The following is a 17,347-nucleotide window of genomic DNA, read 5'->3' as shown; positions in this document are numbered from 1 at the left end:
CGCCTAAGCGGCATTGGTGTGTTCCAGGAGCACCTTGGGAAGGGCACCATGCACTGTCTGTCCAGAAGCCTCAGCTCCCTGGGAAACAAGAACACAGAGCTCAGGGCTAGGGGGGCCCCAGGCCAAACCGTCCTGCTCTGCAGGTGTGCTGAGCCCAGAGCCAGCTGCATGTGCGCTCTCCTGATGGCAGCTACCTGGCCGCCAGAGGCCCTGCCTTCTAGGGATGCCATCTGTCCTGTGCCCATTCTTGGCCCCAGGAAAGACTTGATGAAGTCATTGGGGCACTCACTGTGAGCTGAGCCTGCAGCTGAACCACCCTTCTAAAGGCCAACAGGTCACCTCTTGCCTGCCTTGCCTGCAGGCTGTGCTTTGTAACCATACACAGTTGCAGGGCTGCTCCGTCCCTGCCCTGCCCACCTTTCCTGGAGTAACGCCAGACACAGCTGGGCACCCCACCCCCCGGCAGGTGCAGATTACAGAGCACCCGGAGGCAGCCTGCACGTCTTTGGCTGCTGGGCTGCCTGGACAGAGCCAACAGAATGAGGACCTGTGAGGTGGCATTTGCCTAATGCTCAGAGTCAGCTTCTGCTGCTGCCCTAAGCGGCTGCCTGTGCCCCTGGTCTGGGAAGGGCAGTAGTGAGGTGGGCGAGAATGAGAAGCCAACAGAGGGTGCTCAGTCTCCTCCAGGGTACCCCAGCCCCAGCTCTGGGCCACCTGGCAATGTGTGAGCAAAAGGCCTGGCGTTTGTTCTACGCTGTGGCAAACCTGACATGTGCCCTAAGACACCTAGAAGAGTAGGTCATCTCCTAGCCTGCCGAGCCTTCGGGGCCTGGGATAGAAGCCATGCCTGTACTCGAGTGCCCGTGTCTTGCCTCTCGGCCTAGACCACAGAGTAGGGCCTGCTTGGGTGGTGGCGTGGGGGAGGCAAGAGGGAGACTGGCTTCTGCTGGGTACTTGGTTCATGTGACTGTGATGTGACTGCGTGGTGAGGGAGCCTCTCTCCCTGACCCTCACGGCCCCCGTGTCACCCGTGCACCAGGTGGGCCGCTCATCCCTGCTGGTGGGGAATCTCAAGAAGAAGTATGCCCAGGGGTTCTTGCCTGAGAAACTTCCCCAGCAGGATCACACCACCACCACAGACTCAGAGATGGAGGAGCCCTACCTGCAAGGTGCGTGTCTCCCTGAACCGTGTGCCGGGTAAACATTCCCCTCTCCCGAACACCTCCCCAGTCCCTCCTAAGCCTCTGGCCCCAGACAGCAGGATATAGGAGACATATCCCCTGCTCTCCAGCCTCAGGAATTCAGGAGCCACTTGTGCCCCCTAGGAATGTCATTGGCAGGTTGTAGGATTAACTGGATGGGTGGCACCTAGAGCCTGCGCTGTGAGACCAGCCTAAGGCTGCACCATGGCCTGGCACAGACTATGCAGGGTGCAGGAACTTAGGTCCGGGCACTTGAGAGCTGGGCCAGCGGGACAGGTCACAGTAGGGCACGTAGTTCTAGAAAACACCTGGGAGCAGCACGCAGAGCATCTGCTTCCGCTTGAGGCCAGACAGGGAGGTTTTCTTCCAGGGGCACACAGTTGCCACCAGACACCTTTGGGCACTTGAATTGGGACAAAGCCCTTCAGAAACAGCACCACACTGGCATCTTCCAGGCTGGACTGCTGCTGCCTGTCACACCTGGGGGACTGTGAGGGCGAGTCAGGCTAGAGCAGGTGGTCCAATGGAAGTGTCTGTAGAGCTGTGGCTCTCTTATGCTGTACACTCAACCGTCTCCATCCTTTTCAGAATCCAAAGAGGAGGGTACTCCCCTCAAACTCAAGTGTGAGCTCTGTGGCCGGGTGGACTTTGCCTACAAATTCAAACGTTCTAAGCGCTTCTGTTCCATGGCTTGTGCAAAGAGGTGAGTAACCTTGGCTCCACTGCTACCCTATCCCTTCCCTTTCCCCCATGGCCCATGTCCCTCCAGCAGTTACCTCCCGCAGGAGGCCAGAGAAAGGCCTCTCCAGCCCTCTTTCCTTCTCTTACCTCGAAGCACCACCCAACCTGGGACACCAGAGCCCTAAGTATGGATCAGAGAGAGCAGTGTGGAGCCCTGGGAAGGACATGGGCTTTAACTAGATGGGCCTCCTAGGGCTCATAGGACACCCCCTCTTTTTCCTGCCCTCCAAAAGCTTTGCCTGAGACTCTGCACCCAGTGTCCCTTTGCAAGCTTTTCTGTCACTTAACAGCCTGGTGAGCAGAGAAAAACCTTGTCATGTACCAGGGAATGTAGGATGCTGTGTATTGTCTTGTCCTCAAAGCCACTCTGCAAGGCAGCTATTGATATTGTCCACTTCATACAGGCCAGGACATGAGAGCCAGGGGGGCACAGCTAGTCAGTCAGACTGGGGGTTGGGCCCGTATGACTCCAAGGCCCTGAGGAGTCTGTGTTGCAGTAGAGCCCCACCCCCTCAAGTGTCCAGGAGAGAAGAGAAGCCAGGGTGGGACAGAGGTGCTCTGCACGCTGCAGTCCTTTCCAGCCTGCAGCTGCCGAGGGTGCGCTGCAGGCAGCCGGGCATCTCCAGCACACATTGCCAAACCACTGTCCTCCAGCACAAGGGACAGCAGTGTTCTGGCGTGGTCATGTCCATGGTGGCGAGTGTCAGTCATGGGTGCATACCGCCATCCCCCTGCGCCAGGTAGTTGACAGGTGTTGCCTCATGTCACAGTGAGACCAGTTGGAGAAAAGTGATTATCAACTGCCAGCCCCAGAGTAGGAAGTTGAGACTTGAAGCGTGTGACCTGCCTGGAGTCACACAGCCCATGGGACATGATGGAACTAGGATCTGAACCAATGCGAGGCTCAGCCTCTTCCTGGGGCCTATGTCTGCTGGGCCAGCCCTGACCACCCAATCTTCCACAGGTATAACGTGGGCTGCACAAAGCGTGTGGGGCTCTTCCATTCAGACCGCAGCAAGCTGCAGAAGGCTGGGACCGCAACCCACAACCGTCGCCGAGCCAGCAAGGCCAGTCTGCCAACACTCACCAAGGACACCAAGAAGCAGGTGAGCTATGCCCATGGGCCTGAGGACTGTTCCCCTGAGTCCCCGTCACCTTACCTGTGGCTGACGCCTGGACAGGCTCTGGTGTGATCACTTCCCAGGACTGGCCGATAGGCCTCTCCCAGGGCCTTCAGTGGGTCCCTGCATTTGCACCCAGTGTTTCTGAGGTACCTCACTCTCCCCAGGGACCTTTCTCATCCTCACCTTCCCCTTCGGCTTTGCCATGGACCTGTCAGGAGATGCTTCTCGAGGTCCCCCATCTTACCTGCAGGGCTGGGGAGAAGGTGTGTCCATCCTCTACCTGTCTTTGGCCTGCTTGTGCATCAAGATGTGGAGCTCTTGAAAGTCTCTACTGGCCCAAAAATGTTCCCTCAAGAAGCGTATTTTGGCAGGGGCCGCTTGCCCGGAGCTCCCTTGGGCCCTGCCGAAGCTCACAGCCTAGTGCGCACCAGGCCGATGGCCATGATTGATGTTTTCACCCTAAAGTGTCTGTAAGAATCTGATGGGAATTGTGGTTCAGAAGACAGGTGCATGAGCAGCTTTGCTTCCAGGCTCGTTGAAGGGATTCTGAGAGCTCACTGAGGTGCAGGGAGCCCTGACGTGGAGCCCCACTCCTGGCAGAACTGACTCTGCATCAGAAGGCCTAGCGTTGGCTCCCACCATTGCTTCTAGTCCAGCTTGTAGCTGTCACTCCTGGAAGCAGCAGAGGATGGCTCAGGTACTTAGGTCTGTGCTATCCGTAAGTGGGGCATGGGCGGGCTTGTAGCAACTTGACTGAGACCTGCATTGCCTAGGCTGTTGTGAGCATTTGAAGAGTAAATCAGTGGAGAGATCTCTCCCTCCTCCTCTCTGTCTGTCTCTCTCCACCGTTCCCTCCTCACCACAGTTAGGATGCTGGCTACAAGGTGGGTGTTGTGGGACCGCCACAGTAGCTCAATTGGCTAATCCTCTACCTGCAAGCTCCAACATTCCATACGATTACCGGTTAGTGTCCCAGCTGCTCAACTTCCTGTCCAGCTCCCTGCTTGTGACCTAAAAGAGCAGTAGAGGATGGCCCAATAGTCATCCTCTGCATGTAGGGAGGCCCAGAGGAAGATCCTGGCTCCTGGCTTTGGATTGGCTCAGCTCTGGTTCACTCTAGGGAATGTACCAGTGGATGGAAGAGCTTTCTCTCTGTTGCTCTTCCTCTGTATAAATCTGCCTTTCCGATAAAAGCAGTAAATAATTTTTTTAAAGGGAGGAGTTAGTGACACAGTAGGTTGAGCCACAGCGTGGAGCACCTGCATCCCATGTCACAGTGCCTGTTGAATTCTGCATCCCAGTCCAGCTTCTTGCCATTGTCCTTGGGTCCCTGGTGCTCACATGAGAGGTGAGGGTAGTCTCGGACTCTCAGCTTCAGCAGGCATTTGGAATGGATAGAAGATCTCCATGAACCTCTCCCTCTTTCTCTGACACTTTGTATTTCTAATTAATAAGTCAGTTTTGGCTTCTGGCATCTGACTCCAGCCTCCTACCATTGTGTGGTGATGGTGCAGTTAATCGGATCCTGCCAACCACGTGGAGACCTGCATTACACGCCCGGCTTCAACCCGGCCCGGGCCCAGCCATTGCAGACATTTAGGGAGTCAGTGCTTGCTCACTGTTTCTCTCTCCCTACCTACCTAATAATAAACCTAAAAATACATTTAGAAGGATAGTAATTACAGGGCAGTGCAGTAGATCCTGCAAAGCCTGGATTTGCGTGAATTTTGCTCAGGGTCAGAAACTGCCACTATCTGGGAACCCACTGATGGGCAGCCATGGAACAGACAGGAAAGGGACCGCCTTTGCCCGTCACTGCCCCCACCTGAAGCCCTGTCTGCCCACAGCCCACAGGCACAGTGCCACTGTCAGTCACCGCCGCCTTGCAGCTGACGCACAGCCAGGAGGACTCCAGCCGCTGTTCAGATAACTCAAGCTACGAGGAGCCCTTGTCCCCCATCTCGGCCAGCTCGTCCACCTCCCGCCGGCGGCAAGGCCAGAGGGACCTGGAGCTCCCGGACATGCACATGCGGGACCTGGTGGGCATGGGACACCACTTCCTCCCCAGTGAGCCCACCAAGTGGAACGTAGAGGACGTCTACGAATTCATCCGCTCTCTGCCAGGTAAGGCGCTGGGCGGCCCGTGGCTGCAAGGAAGGAGAAGGCCTGAGAGACCTCCGCTGCACCTGCAGGGAGGAGGTGGCCTCGGCCCCTCGGGACTCAGGTGCAGAGGGAGTAAGATGAGGTGCCGACTTCATCCTGAGACAGGAGTCTTACCACAGAATGTTGGCAACGCCCGCGTCGCCACGTACCCTGAGCCAAGCGGAGGGACTAGGGTTACAAAAAAGACAACGCAGTGAGACAACACAAGGCAACACGCAGTACACCGAATGCCGATCGATGACAGATTGATCTTTATTGCAATTCCAGGCTTTCTTTTATACTCTGCCTAGCTCCTCCCAGGGTTTATCCAGTCCTCAAATGGCCACCCTAAATCCTTCGAGTTCCTCCCAGTAGTGGCCACCCTAAATCCCTTGAGTTCCTCCCAGTGTTTATCCAATCCTCTAGTGGCCACCCTAAATCCCTTGAGTTTTATCCAATCCCTTGGTAGATAACTTGACAAATAGGAAGCAGGAACTTGCGGTTAAGCCAGTGGCTAGATGTATCAGGCCAAAATTGCCCATCCTGTTACCATCTGAGAAACAAGCTAAGCTGTGGAGTTAATCCTTGGGAGACCGGGGCCTGCAACAGAACACTGACCGTGAAGAGCGCTCCTTCACTGTGAATCACTATGGCTGCTGGCATACTGCTGCATGGGGAGAGGAAGCAGAGATGAGGTGCCCCCGGACCCATCCCTCCTGGGGCAGGTCAGGAGGGGGGTTTGGTGGGAATGGAGGCCATCTGCCACGAGAGCATCATCAATAAGAAGGTTCAAAGGCAAATGACATGCTGTTCTGGGCCAGGGTGGGAGATAACGGCCAGCCAGCCATCCGCTGAGAGGCAGGAGACAAGCCCCAGGGGTGGAGTGTGTCCATACGCTGCAGTAAGCCCTGCACAGCAGGTGCACTTGCCTGCGAGGGCTGGGCTCCAGAGCTGGAGTGCGCGAGGCTGACCTTGTACCCTTCCCAGGTGCCTGCAGTGGGACTCCCCCACCTGGCCACGGTGCCACTGCTGCTCTCACCTACCCAGTGACCAAGCCAGGCGTGGGTGGCACCGCCAGCCTGTGTCGCTCAGTCTCTGGAGAGCACAGACTGAAGTCCTGGCTCTGTATTGGGTGCTGTGGCACTCCCCACGTGGTGACAGCAGTTGCTGAGGGGGAGGGGTTGAAGAGGCAGTCCTGTAAGGTTCTGTGTTGTGTTGGCCAAGCTTGGAGTCCCCTGACAGCCTTCCCTGGGTTGCAGGTTCCCCTTCCAAAGTGCCTCCCTCAGGTGATGCCAAGTAGGGACCAACTTTTGGCATCTGGCCTCAGTGGTCTCCAGGTGGGCTTCTGCAGGGATCCACTGGCATGTGCTGGTGATGGGCCTGGTGCTCCCCACAGGGAGCAGAGCCAAGTACCCTGCATGGTACAGCCTCTGCCATGGGCTGTCACCTCTCCAGTATCCCACTGGCCATGCAGGTCACCCCAGTCCCAGTGGGAGGAAATTCACAAGGTCATGAGCCTGGGAGCTGGTGGAAGGTGGGCTGTCCTGGCCCCCAGCGGTTGGCTTGCCTCCCCATGCTGATCCCCTCACCCGTCCTAGGACTCTCATGGGTCACAGCATGGGGTGGAAGCCTAGGACCTTGTCATTTAGTTCATGGCTGGGCATGGATGCGACCCTCCGGAGCCAGTTCCTCAAGCGTGGTTTGTCTGACTCTGAAGATGTGTGAGCTGTGACCCCGTGCAGACCTGGAGTGGAGCATGGAGGCATAGGATAACTACTCTAACTGCACCCCCCACCTGGGAAAGGAAAAGCTCGGAGCCCTGAGAGTCGCCGATTCCCCTGGCTTGTTCTAGGAACGATCCTCCCCACTCTCGATTCCACCCTGAGCTGTCCTTCCATCGCTGTGACAGGCAGCCTGGGTTTCTGGGACTGTCATTTCCACAGCCTGCTTTGCTTGGTTTATCTCCTTGAACCCTGTGGGTCCCAGCTAGCAATGTTGCTGCCAATACTGCCCACTTAAAACAGTCCCAGTGGGCTGCATGTGGATCTGATTGGGGTCAATTTCCATGAGACAGAAACCACTCCCCAAACTGGCAACAAGGTAAGCTTTTCTTTGCCCAGGCTTCTTGGGAGGTTGAGGGCCAGTGCATTTGGGGCTGTTAACCACTGCTGCATAACACTCCCCATGCCTCAGCTGTGGTGTCCATGGCCCGTATTGGGAGGGCCTGGCTGTAGTTCTGACCCACCTCAGCTTCTTGTTAATGTGCACTGAGAGCAGGAAGCCCCTCTATCCCAGAGGGAGACCCAGCTTGAGTTCTCCTTGACTTGGCAAGTCTGGGGAGTGAACCAACCAGCAGATGGAAAATCTTCTCAAAGAAGTTCGTGGTGGTTGTTTTGTATTGTTTTAAAGAACCAATTCTCCAAGATGCTGCCTTTTATCTTTCTGAGGTCTCAACAGAAGATTTAAGTCACACCCTCAGACTATGCTCTGGAGAGATTTGCCCTCTGCTTAAAAACCATCTCTTAGCATTGGCAGCATTTGGCATCTGGGGAGTCTGGGCACTTGCCAGCCTTTGCATGCTGCCTCCTGGCTGTGGAGCAACGTGTAGTTTACGTTCTCTTGTTCCTCCCTTACTTACCGTGAGCAGCTGCGAGCAGCCAGGTGACACCTGCCACACCCCACCAGAACGCCCTCTGGGCTGGCTCACTCCGCTCCTTAGGTGTATGAAACTTGGCTGTAACCACCAGGGGAGTTGCCCAATAGTGTCATTTCATAACACACTCCTGGGCCACTCCCAGCAGGGGGACGGACGCCGTCCTCAGCTTGCACTTTGCAGCCTCAGTTCTCTTGCTTCCTCTGAGCCTTCCAGCAGCATCCTTGGGGCCAGGAGACTGGACACTCTACGGCCAGCTCTTGCCCAGCCAGTTACGAGGCTGTGCCCTCACTCACAGAGGTTTCTGGTTTGTTCATTTGTTTTTAAACAACATCACCTCTCTTTCCAGGTACCCAAACGTGTAATCTATTGTCCTGATTCACATTAGTCCACAACCTTGTGGCTTTGAACAGCCATCATTTGCAACTGCAAGGGTTCTGTGTTGTCAGGAGTTTCAGTGGCTGAGCTGAACACTTCTGACTTGGCACCCAAGTGAGTCTCAGCAGAAATGGCAGCCAGGGCTGCAGTGTATGACGGTCAGCAGTGGGAGACCTCTCTGGGGGGCTGAGTGTCTCCTGCCCAGGTGGCCAGCTGACTCCAAAGCAAATTGGTCCAAAGAGCAAAGGTGACAGGTGCTGGGACCTCAGGGAGAAACCCTTTATTGTCCCATCCCTAGCACCTGCTGAGTTGTGGAGGGGGTTCTGCGCCAGGGTGTGGGTAGGTGGCGGGCACCAGGAGTAGCCCTCGCAGGGTGGTCCCAAGGGTTAGACGTGATACCACAGTGTATGGTGCACAGTGGCTGCTGCCTGCGAATGTGCTAACCGGTCGTGTTTGGTGCTGCCCACCCAGGCTGCCAGGAAATAGCTGAGGAGTTCCGTGCCCAGGAGATCGACGGGCAGGCTCTGCTGCTGCTCAAGGAAGACCACCTGATGAGTGCTATGAACATCAAGCTGGGGCCGGCCCTAAAGATCTACGCTCGCATCAGCATGCTCAAGGACTCCTAGGGTGGTGCCACACGGCCGGGCTCCTCCTCCAGCCGAGCAGAGAGCCAGACATTCCTGAGGGGCCCAGAAAGGGAGCCGGTTGGAGGAAGGGCTCTCCCCAAGGGCATGGCTGGCGAGGGGGTCTGGGCACCCTCTCCGTGGCTCTCAGGGGCCTTCCATTTCTGTGGGAAGGACAGAGAGGTAGGCGGCACAAAAGATGGGGCTTATGCTTTGTAAATAATGATGGCACTGGCTTCCTCCAAAGTCCCAGGACGCTAGCCCCACTCTCTTCCCGTCTCCCTGTCCCCCATTTTCTAGGGGGCGTACGGTCAGGGCTCCCAACCTGGGTTGGGTTACTTCCAAGGGCAACCAGCAGGCCTGGCAGGGCCTTGAACGCCCTTGCCTTTCTTCCTCCCTTCCCCACCCCCAACCCCGCTTTCTTCTCCATGCCAGCTTCTCCCCCTCCAGCCTGCTTCTGCGGCAGCGGGGGCGCTCCCCACACCCCTGCAGGGGGACAGGGAGCTGTGGGCCCAGAATGGCCATGCCTGCTGGCACAGACGCCTTAACGCTGTGTGTGTGACTGTGTGACTGTGGGAGCCTGAACTGAGAGAGAGGCCAGGGGCGCCCTCTGGCACCTCCAGGTGTTTTGTAGCAAACAGCCACTTAGTGCTTTGTCCTGGACTCCACCCCGCCTTAGGATGGGGACAGAGAAGGGGGCAGCCCCGCTGTGGAGGCAGGCATGGGAGCAGACAGAGGTCAGACTCAGTGGGGCCTTGGAAGCCCCGCCCCACACTGTGACGTCTTCAGACTGCCCTGCTGTCTCACCAAACAGCATTAAGGAGGCTGAGCCTCCAGGGCCGCGTGCTGCTCACCGAGGAGCTGCGGCGTGGGTGGGCACCTCTGTCGATGGGAAGCAGGCAGCCATGCCCTCCCACTCCCACACTTCCTTGCTTGTAAACTCTAGCAGCAGTTTGAGCTACCTAAGGAGGAGACAAGAGGCAGGGCTGGAGGCAAGTGTCCTGTCCCTTAGAGAAGGCTCCTGGGGTTGGGGTGGGCCTCTTCCAGCAAGGGGCTGGGCATCCGCCTCAGCTTGTTCTCTTCCCACCCACACCCCCAGGGAGGGTTGGAAATGAAGGACTTTTTTAATCTTTTGTTTTTTAAAAATAAATCTGTAAAACCCCATCTTGCCTGTGCCTTTCTCCACATAAGAGACGCACGCCTGCCTGTCTGCTCCTGAGTGAGCACCTGCTTCCTTCTGCCGTGGGGAGGACCCCTGGCCCACTCTCTGCTGTGGCCAGCACTGCACACCCAGCCTGTTTCCTCTGCTCTTCACATTTGCCTCCTAGAGCGGGTTCCAGGAGTCGGTCTTGCTTGGAACCCCTCCCAGCCATTCCCTCCTGGAAGACATGTTCAGCCAGTAGCAGCTGGGATGGACTCTCCCACTGTACCTCCAACACCTGTGAATGGAGCTGCCCAGGGGTACTGCATTGAACACTCCTTGAGCCTGTTTTGGAGGCTGAAATCAGAAGTGATTGAAAGGGGCGGGGGCACAGGGGGAGCTAGCCAACACTGCATAAAGGAGAAAGGGCCTTCCGGGCCAAGCCTAAGGTACCTACGAAGTGTGAGAGCCTGGGCTGGGTGAGGTGGCTGCAGCCAGCCCTACTGGTATTGACTGTAAGCCTCCATGAGCCAAGCCCTGACTAGAAATCAGGTATGGTGAAGAACCGACCCTGCCGATATCAATTAGGAATCTCTAAAGGGGATATTAGGCACGATAATGTCAGAGGAGAGAGAAGACAAGGCAGCTGGTCCATTCACAGAGGGCTGGGATCTGCAAGAGGTGGAGGCCTCCAGGTTCCCGAAGGATCTGCAATGACAGGCGGCTCTTTAGCTTTTGGGTAAAGGTCTTACCACCTGTAGCTGCGTCATGTCGGACAGCCCTAGGCTGTGCCAGAGTCCTGGCTGCAGGGATCCAGCAGTGGGAGGAACAGAAGGTGAGCCACTCCAGAAAAGTCTACCTAGTCATACAGGGGTCGGTAGCTGGCCTCATCTGGAGGACCTTCCTGCTGCAGGAGTCACGTTAACACTGAAGAAGTGGGTTTGCTGTGTTCTGGAGGGGACAGACTGAATTCTTCCCAGGCAGTCATGCACAAGAGCCCTCCCTTCATAATGTCTCGGCTTCATCTGATTTTGTTCAGAGCTGACACCGTTGACTGCCTCTTGATTTTATCCCCACCTTGTAGTCATAGCTGTCGGTGAGCACACCGCTGATACACCATCGCCAGATGTCCCTCACCGCTGCCGGTGAGCACAGCACTGATCGGCCGTCCCCAGATGTCCCTCACCACCAGGTGGGATGTGACCTGGTGGTCAATCCAGGCCAGCCAGGGGCTCAGTGTTTGAAACCCTTCCAGCCAGATTGGAACCACGAGAGTTTCTAGAGCTCCGGTTGTTTGGTACATGGGAACCATCATCCTAAGTGGCAGGCCAGGGTCTACTTGCTGGGACCTGACCTATGGGAGCCCAGAACAGGATAGGGATACCAGGTGACAGGCATGTTAATATTTTTTTTATGATTTATTTTTATTGCAAAGTCAGATATACAGAGAGGAGGAGAGACAGAGAGGAAGATCTTCCGTCCGAAGATTCATCCCCCAAGTGGCTGCAACGGCTGGAGCTGAGCTGATCTGAAGCCAGGAACTTCCTCCAGGTCTTCCCACACGAGTGCAGAGTCCCAAGGTTTTGGGCCGTCCTCGACTGCTTTCCCAGGCCACAAGCAGGGAGCTGGATGGGAAGTGGAGCTGCCGGGATTAGAATCGGCACCCATATGGGATCCTGGCGCATTCAAGGCAAAGACTTTATCCGCTAGGCCACCGCACCGGGCTCCATGTTAATATTTTCTAAGTATGGCAACAGAGTCAGACCACCGTGAATCTGGACAGGAAGGGAAGGCAACCAGGATTAGGCCAGCCATCCAAGCAACAGGAGGATCAAGGACCAAGACATGGATCCAGAGGAAGCAGTGATGCCAGAGAATGTGGTCTCTGTGTCTACTAAGAACTCTGCTCTGCCAGCCTGCCACACCCGATGGACCCTGGCCCAGCTGAGATGGGGAATCCAGCAACCTGCAGGGCCTCTGGGCTGTGCTTAGGATCACAGTCTTAATCCTGCTGCAACTTTGCTTCACAAGCCAGCATTGTAGCATAGTGGGTTAAGCAGTTGATATCCCTATGGGTGCCAGTTTGAGTCCCCGCTGCTCTACTTCAAGTCTAGCTCCCTGCTAATAGCCTGGGAAAGCACCCGGGGATGACCCAAGTCCTTGGTCACCTGCACCAAGTAGGGAACATAGAAGAAGCTGCTGGTTCCTGGCTTCAGCCTGACCCAACCCTGGCTGCTGTGGCCTTTAGGAGAGTGAACCAACAAATGGAAGATATCTCTGAGTAACACTGACTTTCAAATAAGTAAATCTTGAAAAAAAAAAAGAAAAGAAAGACAAATTTCCTAAGCAGCCATAACTTCACAAACATAGCAGAGAACATATGAAACACACAGGATTTCCTTAACGATGTGACAGAAGAGATGAGGCTGAGGACAGGATTATAGGTAAGAGTTCTGCTGAACGGCCAGGTTTCCCAGGCTGGAAGTCTACCAGGGACATCACAGAGAGAAACTTGGCACTTCTGTTTTGGGGCCAGAGGACTAAACCCACCCCCCTCACAAGGTGACTGTCCCACTCATCAGAACACTCCGAAAGTGGGGTACAGGGGGGAAATGGCTCTGCTGAGGATGAGCAGTGAGAGTGAACCGTAGGCCAGAGGCAGGTGTGGACTCACCCAGGTGTGCTGCCCGTGCTTGTTGGGCTGCCTGCTGGAGGTTAGCTTCCCCGGTTGGAGGAACCACCAAAGCCTCTCAGAGAGCAGGCGGTGGAGGCCAGTGTCACAGGCACTGAAAAGACTCAGCAGGGCTGTGGGAGCGGGTGGGTCAAATGCACTGCTTGGCTGGGGTGCAGTGGGTGGGGGCAGAACAGCCAGAGGCTGCTGCAGTGCGGTCTGCAATCTGAGAAGCTGCTCGTAACTGCTGCATCTTCTTGGTTGGGCAGGTTTTTCTTCCCATCATCCAACAGTCTTTCCAGGTAGATGATTGACATTCCTAGGTGCAACAGGGGAGCCTGCACCACCCCAGGTTTGGGACCTCTCTGTGCCCCACAGTGACCATCCACATACGTATTTATGGGATGTAGCATGACATGTACATGGATACATGAGTACCACATGGCTATGCATGTGTGCCATATGCAAACAGGGATACAACAGGTGTCCATAGATACAATGCATGCATATGTACATTTGCACAGCAGGGCAGTCACTGGATTGGCACTACTTGATGTCAGCTTCACAGAACTGTCATTATTGGGTCCGCTTTGGCTTTCATGCCATCCCGGGTAACTGGTGTGTGCACCCCATTTCACTGGGGTGGGGTCTAGGACTCCACAAAGCAAACAGAACTGGGTGGAATTTCAAGTGCCTGGTGCCTTTCAGATCAAGCTGTTCCATGGGTGGCCAGCATCTGGGCTTGACTTCACTGCTTGCCTGCCCATGACCTGAGGCACAGCTTCCAGCCGTACCTGTGGAAGGTGACCTGTGATGTGACTGGAGCATCTGAAAGGATACATGTGCCTTCTTGCCAATTACAGTGTCACTGTTAGGTGGGAGAACTTTCAGAGACCAATTTTGCCTAGTCTATAGAAGCTGTATGGGCTTTACAATAACAGACATGCCCCACCAGTCTGACCCAGTGGTTCTTGCAACTTAAGAAGACTATCGCTGGGTCCAGCACTGTAGCTTAGTACCTCAAGTCCTTGCCTTGCACATGGCTGAAATCCCATATGGGCACTGGTTCTAATCCTGGCAGCCCCACTTCCCATCTAGTTCCCTGCTTGTGCCTGGGAAAGTAGTTGAGGACAACCCAAACATTTAGGACCCTGCACCTGCGTGGGAGACCTGGAAGAAACTCGTGGCTTTAGATCAGTGTATCCCCAGCCGTTGCAGCCACTTGGGGAGTAGATCAGTGGACAAAAGATCTTCCTCTCTGTCTCTCCTCCTCCCTGTGTACCTGACTTTCCAATAAAAATATTTTTTTAAAAAACAGAATTCCAATACAAAGTGAAGTCTAGTAATAATAATATGTGGACCAATAAGCCAGTGACAGGCGGTAAATGTACTTAAGTCTACAAATGTATCCAGTTGTTCACATATTTTTAGAATGATTTATATTGCTGGGAAAACTAAAGTATAGGTTTTCAGTTTAATGGATGGATTTCACAGTAATGACCATTTTTCCTCTCAGGGCTTACATTCAGACTGGATTATCATGATGACTTTTTATTTGCTAACTTCTAGTCAACACTGCCATCTCCAAGCTTGTTTAATAAAGACTCTAGCACATCCCAAGTCTGACATGATTTCTCTTGCACCCTACAACTTTTTGGAATCTTCAGTCAGAGAACGTGGCCATTCCGTCCTCCAGAGCCTGCTCCGGTAATCTGGGGGAGGCCACCATGATTTTTAACACAGCCCTGGTAACCTGTCTGGGTTTCCTGTTTGCAGGATTTGCACTGATCTTTAACCATAAGGTTTAGGTTCCCATTAAATATCTAAATTGTGTGTCGTGGCCACAAGTCTGTCTTTTAATGTTTTTCTTCTGTAAAAACTGTTTTGATTCTATGAGTGTGGTGTCAGCATTGAGGTAACAATTGCTAAACAAAACTCTATTCTCATACCCCCCTGAGGGATCTGTGTATGTTACAAAAGATGTTACTTCCAGTAACACCACTTTGCTTCATGGCTTCTTGGGATTGAATTAAAAAGGCCTTAGAATCTTACGTGTGCCATTCTTTTCCAGCTAGAGTTGCTTTGGGAAATTTTAAATTGTTATCATGCATTGCTATCTGTGATTGCTGGTCGGGAAATGTTTTAGTTTTTGTGAATTAACTTTTATAGTTTTGTGGCAGAAGTTATTTAAAAGGGGTAGATCTGCTTGTCTGTATGTTTACTAAGTCGTCTTGGTATACCTTGTAAATATAGATTGAGCAAAGGTTAAAAACCGTGTTTTTCAAATACCATGCGGAGTAAACAGATGCCGCCTCTTGTTGATGAATGAGTTTTACGGTGTCAGCCGTGACTATTTGAGATCTGACTACTTAAAATTTTTCTCATAAAGTGCAAGTTTCATATTCTATTCTACCTACATTTGTAAACCATTTAAAAAAACCCATGGTAAACTTACGTTACTAAGAATAGGAAGTAATTCTGATCAACAGGTACAATTGTTAAGGATGCCTAAATATTTTAAACTGTTGTTAAAACTAATTTATTATTTTGTCCTAAACGAAGATTACTAAATCAACACAAATTTCTCTGATTCATGTAACTTAAATTTTTGACAGGTATCCCTTATAACCCTCAGAAACAATTATTAATTGTACATAAGCCTCCCTACAATCCTCATGGCCAGGACATAGTTGAAAAAAAACCACCAATTTTAAAATATGCTTCAAAAGCAGAGGGAGGAACATACTACCCACCACCACTACTCCTGTGAACATGTTAATTTGGCTGTATTCGCCCTAAATTCTCTTCAGATTTCTTCCAGTGAGCTGCCAGCTGGGCACCAATGAAGGCCCCTTGCTGGTGTATTGCAAATGCCTTTAGTTCTGTGGAGGGAGCCAGCCACCCAAAAGTGGATGGGCCTCCACCCCTGTTCACCATGGGAAGAGGACATGCTTGTGTTTTTCTAGAAGCAACCTATGTGGATGTCTGCCCACAGTGTCAGGCCTTTGACGCCTCCCTACCAGGTGATACCCCTGCAACAAGAAAACTCCAGAACCTGATCCAAGGAGACAATGGAAAAGGAAGGCCAGCCCCCTCCCAACATCTGGTGACATGGGGGTTGGTGAATAAGACCTGGTGACTGTCCCTGACCTCTCAGGTTAAATAAATTTGTGATAGATTAGGGCCACAGAGAAATTCCCCACCTTAGAATATTTGAGGAAGATGTTAAGTATATTCAGTTAGATCCTAACTCTGTAAAGAACAGGGGAGTTACAAATGTCAGATTCTTTTTTGTTGTTGTTAAATATTTATTTATTTTCTTAACAAAGTCAGGTATACAGAGAGGAAGAGAGACAAAGAGGAAGATCTTCCGTCCGATGATTCACTCCCCAAGTGAGCGCAACGGCCGGTGCTGAGCCGATCCGAAGCCGGGAACCAGGAACCTCTTCCGGGTCTTCCCACGTGGGTGCAGGGTCCCGCAGCATTGGGCCGTCCTCGACTGCTTTCCCAGGCCACAAGCAGGGAGCTGGATGGGAAGTGGAGCTGCCAGGATTAAAACTGGCACCCATATGGGATCTTGGCGCATTCAAGGTGAAGACTTTATCCACTAGGCCACGCCACCAGGCCCCAAATGTCAGATTCTTAACTGCCCTGGACATTAAGAAGAAGCTATAAAGAGACTTGTAGTACGTCTTGAGAGCACCTTGACAGCATTTTAAAGGTGGTCACGTGGTCTTTTATCACCAATCAGGAGGGGATCCTATAGCAGAGCAGGAGGATAAGGGGAGGTTTGTGCTCCTGGTCCCAGTGAGCTCCTCAGGGGCCTCCCATGAGATTTCACTGTAGAAGCAGTAGACACTTCACCAAGGACCGTCAGAAAGGACACCCAAGACCATGTCCCAACTGCCAAGGATCACTGGAAATCTGCCTGCCCTCGAAGGCTGAGTACTCCAGGGTCAGCCATTTCCTGTTGGGTCTCCCACATGGGATGAAAACATCTTAGGCTCCTGCACAGGCTCTGGTGACACATCAGATCAGCGCCCAGGAGCCTGGGGTGGTTCTCATGATGAAGGGAAAGCTGTGAGTTTCTTTCTGGACATGGGAGAGCAGCTTGCTCTGTCCTTAGCTCTAGCTTTAGTCCTTTTCCTCTCTTGCAGTGACCATGAGGGTCTCTCAGGAGACCCAGATTAGCTCAGATGAAAACCACTGTTCTTATTTAGAAGAGAAGTTTAGAACATCCAGGGAAAGGTTGGCTGGCCTGTAGGTATTTGACCTGTACCATTGCAGGCTCCCTGCAAGGTGGTTTGTCAATCTCCCTCTTAGGTTTTTGCTAGACTCCCCTGAGGTAGAACACCCTTACTGCTTTGATGCAGGGTTCATGTCGTATTTGTTTGCTTAATTATTGGGAATTTCTCTCTGTTCATCTACCTCCAATTGCCAATATATGGCTTGTTAGAACTGCTATTTAATTGCTCGCCTTTGCCCTAACGTGCATGGAGTTCTGTAAAATCTTGCTACAGTGCTATCAAGCTACTGGGTTATTGTGATCACAGCTAGTTTTCTTTTTTTAAAATACCTTGCCAGCTACAATATGATTGTATAAGTCTTTAAAAAAAAGATTTATTTATTTTTATTGAGAGGCAGATATACAGAGAGAAGGAGAGACAGAGAG

At 53.1% G+C, this 17,347-nt stretch overlaps 1 protein-coding gene across 7 annotated transcripts in view; it reads left to right on the top strand.

The window, feature by feature from the left end:
* Window positions 1-10,027, top strand: part of PHC2 (polyhomeotic homolog 2) — a 116,576-nt gene extending 106,549 nt beyond the window's left edge. For all 7 annotated transcript variants that reach the window (XM_004591602.2, XM_036494419.2, XM_058678582.1 and 4 more), the window contains 5 exons: window positions 1,040-1,169; window positions 1,791-1,905; window positions 2,908-3,049; window positions 4,915-5,191; window positions 8,712-10,027. In XM_004591602.2, coding sequence (XP_004591659.2) covers window positions 1,040-1,169; window positions 1,791-1,905; window positions 2,908-3,049; window positions 4,915-5,191; window positions 8,712-8,866 — 819 coding nt within the window. In that variant the 3' untranslated portion in view covers window positions 8,867-10,027. The remainder of the gene's footprint in view (window positions 1-1,039; window positions 1,170-1,790; window positions 1,906-2,907; window positions 3,050-4,914; window positions 5,192-8,711) is intronic.
* The last annotated feature ends 7,320 nt before the right edge of the window (window positions 10,028-17,347 follow it).

Source organism: Ochotona princeps, chromosome 2 (assembly GCF_030435755.1).
Source record: "Ochotona princeps isolate mOchPri1 chromosome 2, mOchPri1.hap1, whole genome shotgun sequence".
Lineage (NCBI taxonomy): Eukaryota > Metazoa > Chordata > Mammalia > Lagomorpha > Ochotonidae > Ochotona > Ochotona princeps.
This window is presented reverse-complemented; position numbering and strand designations above follow the sequence as displayed.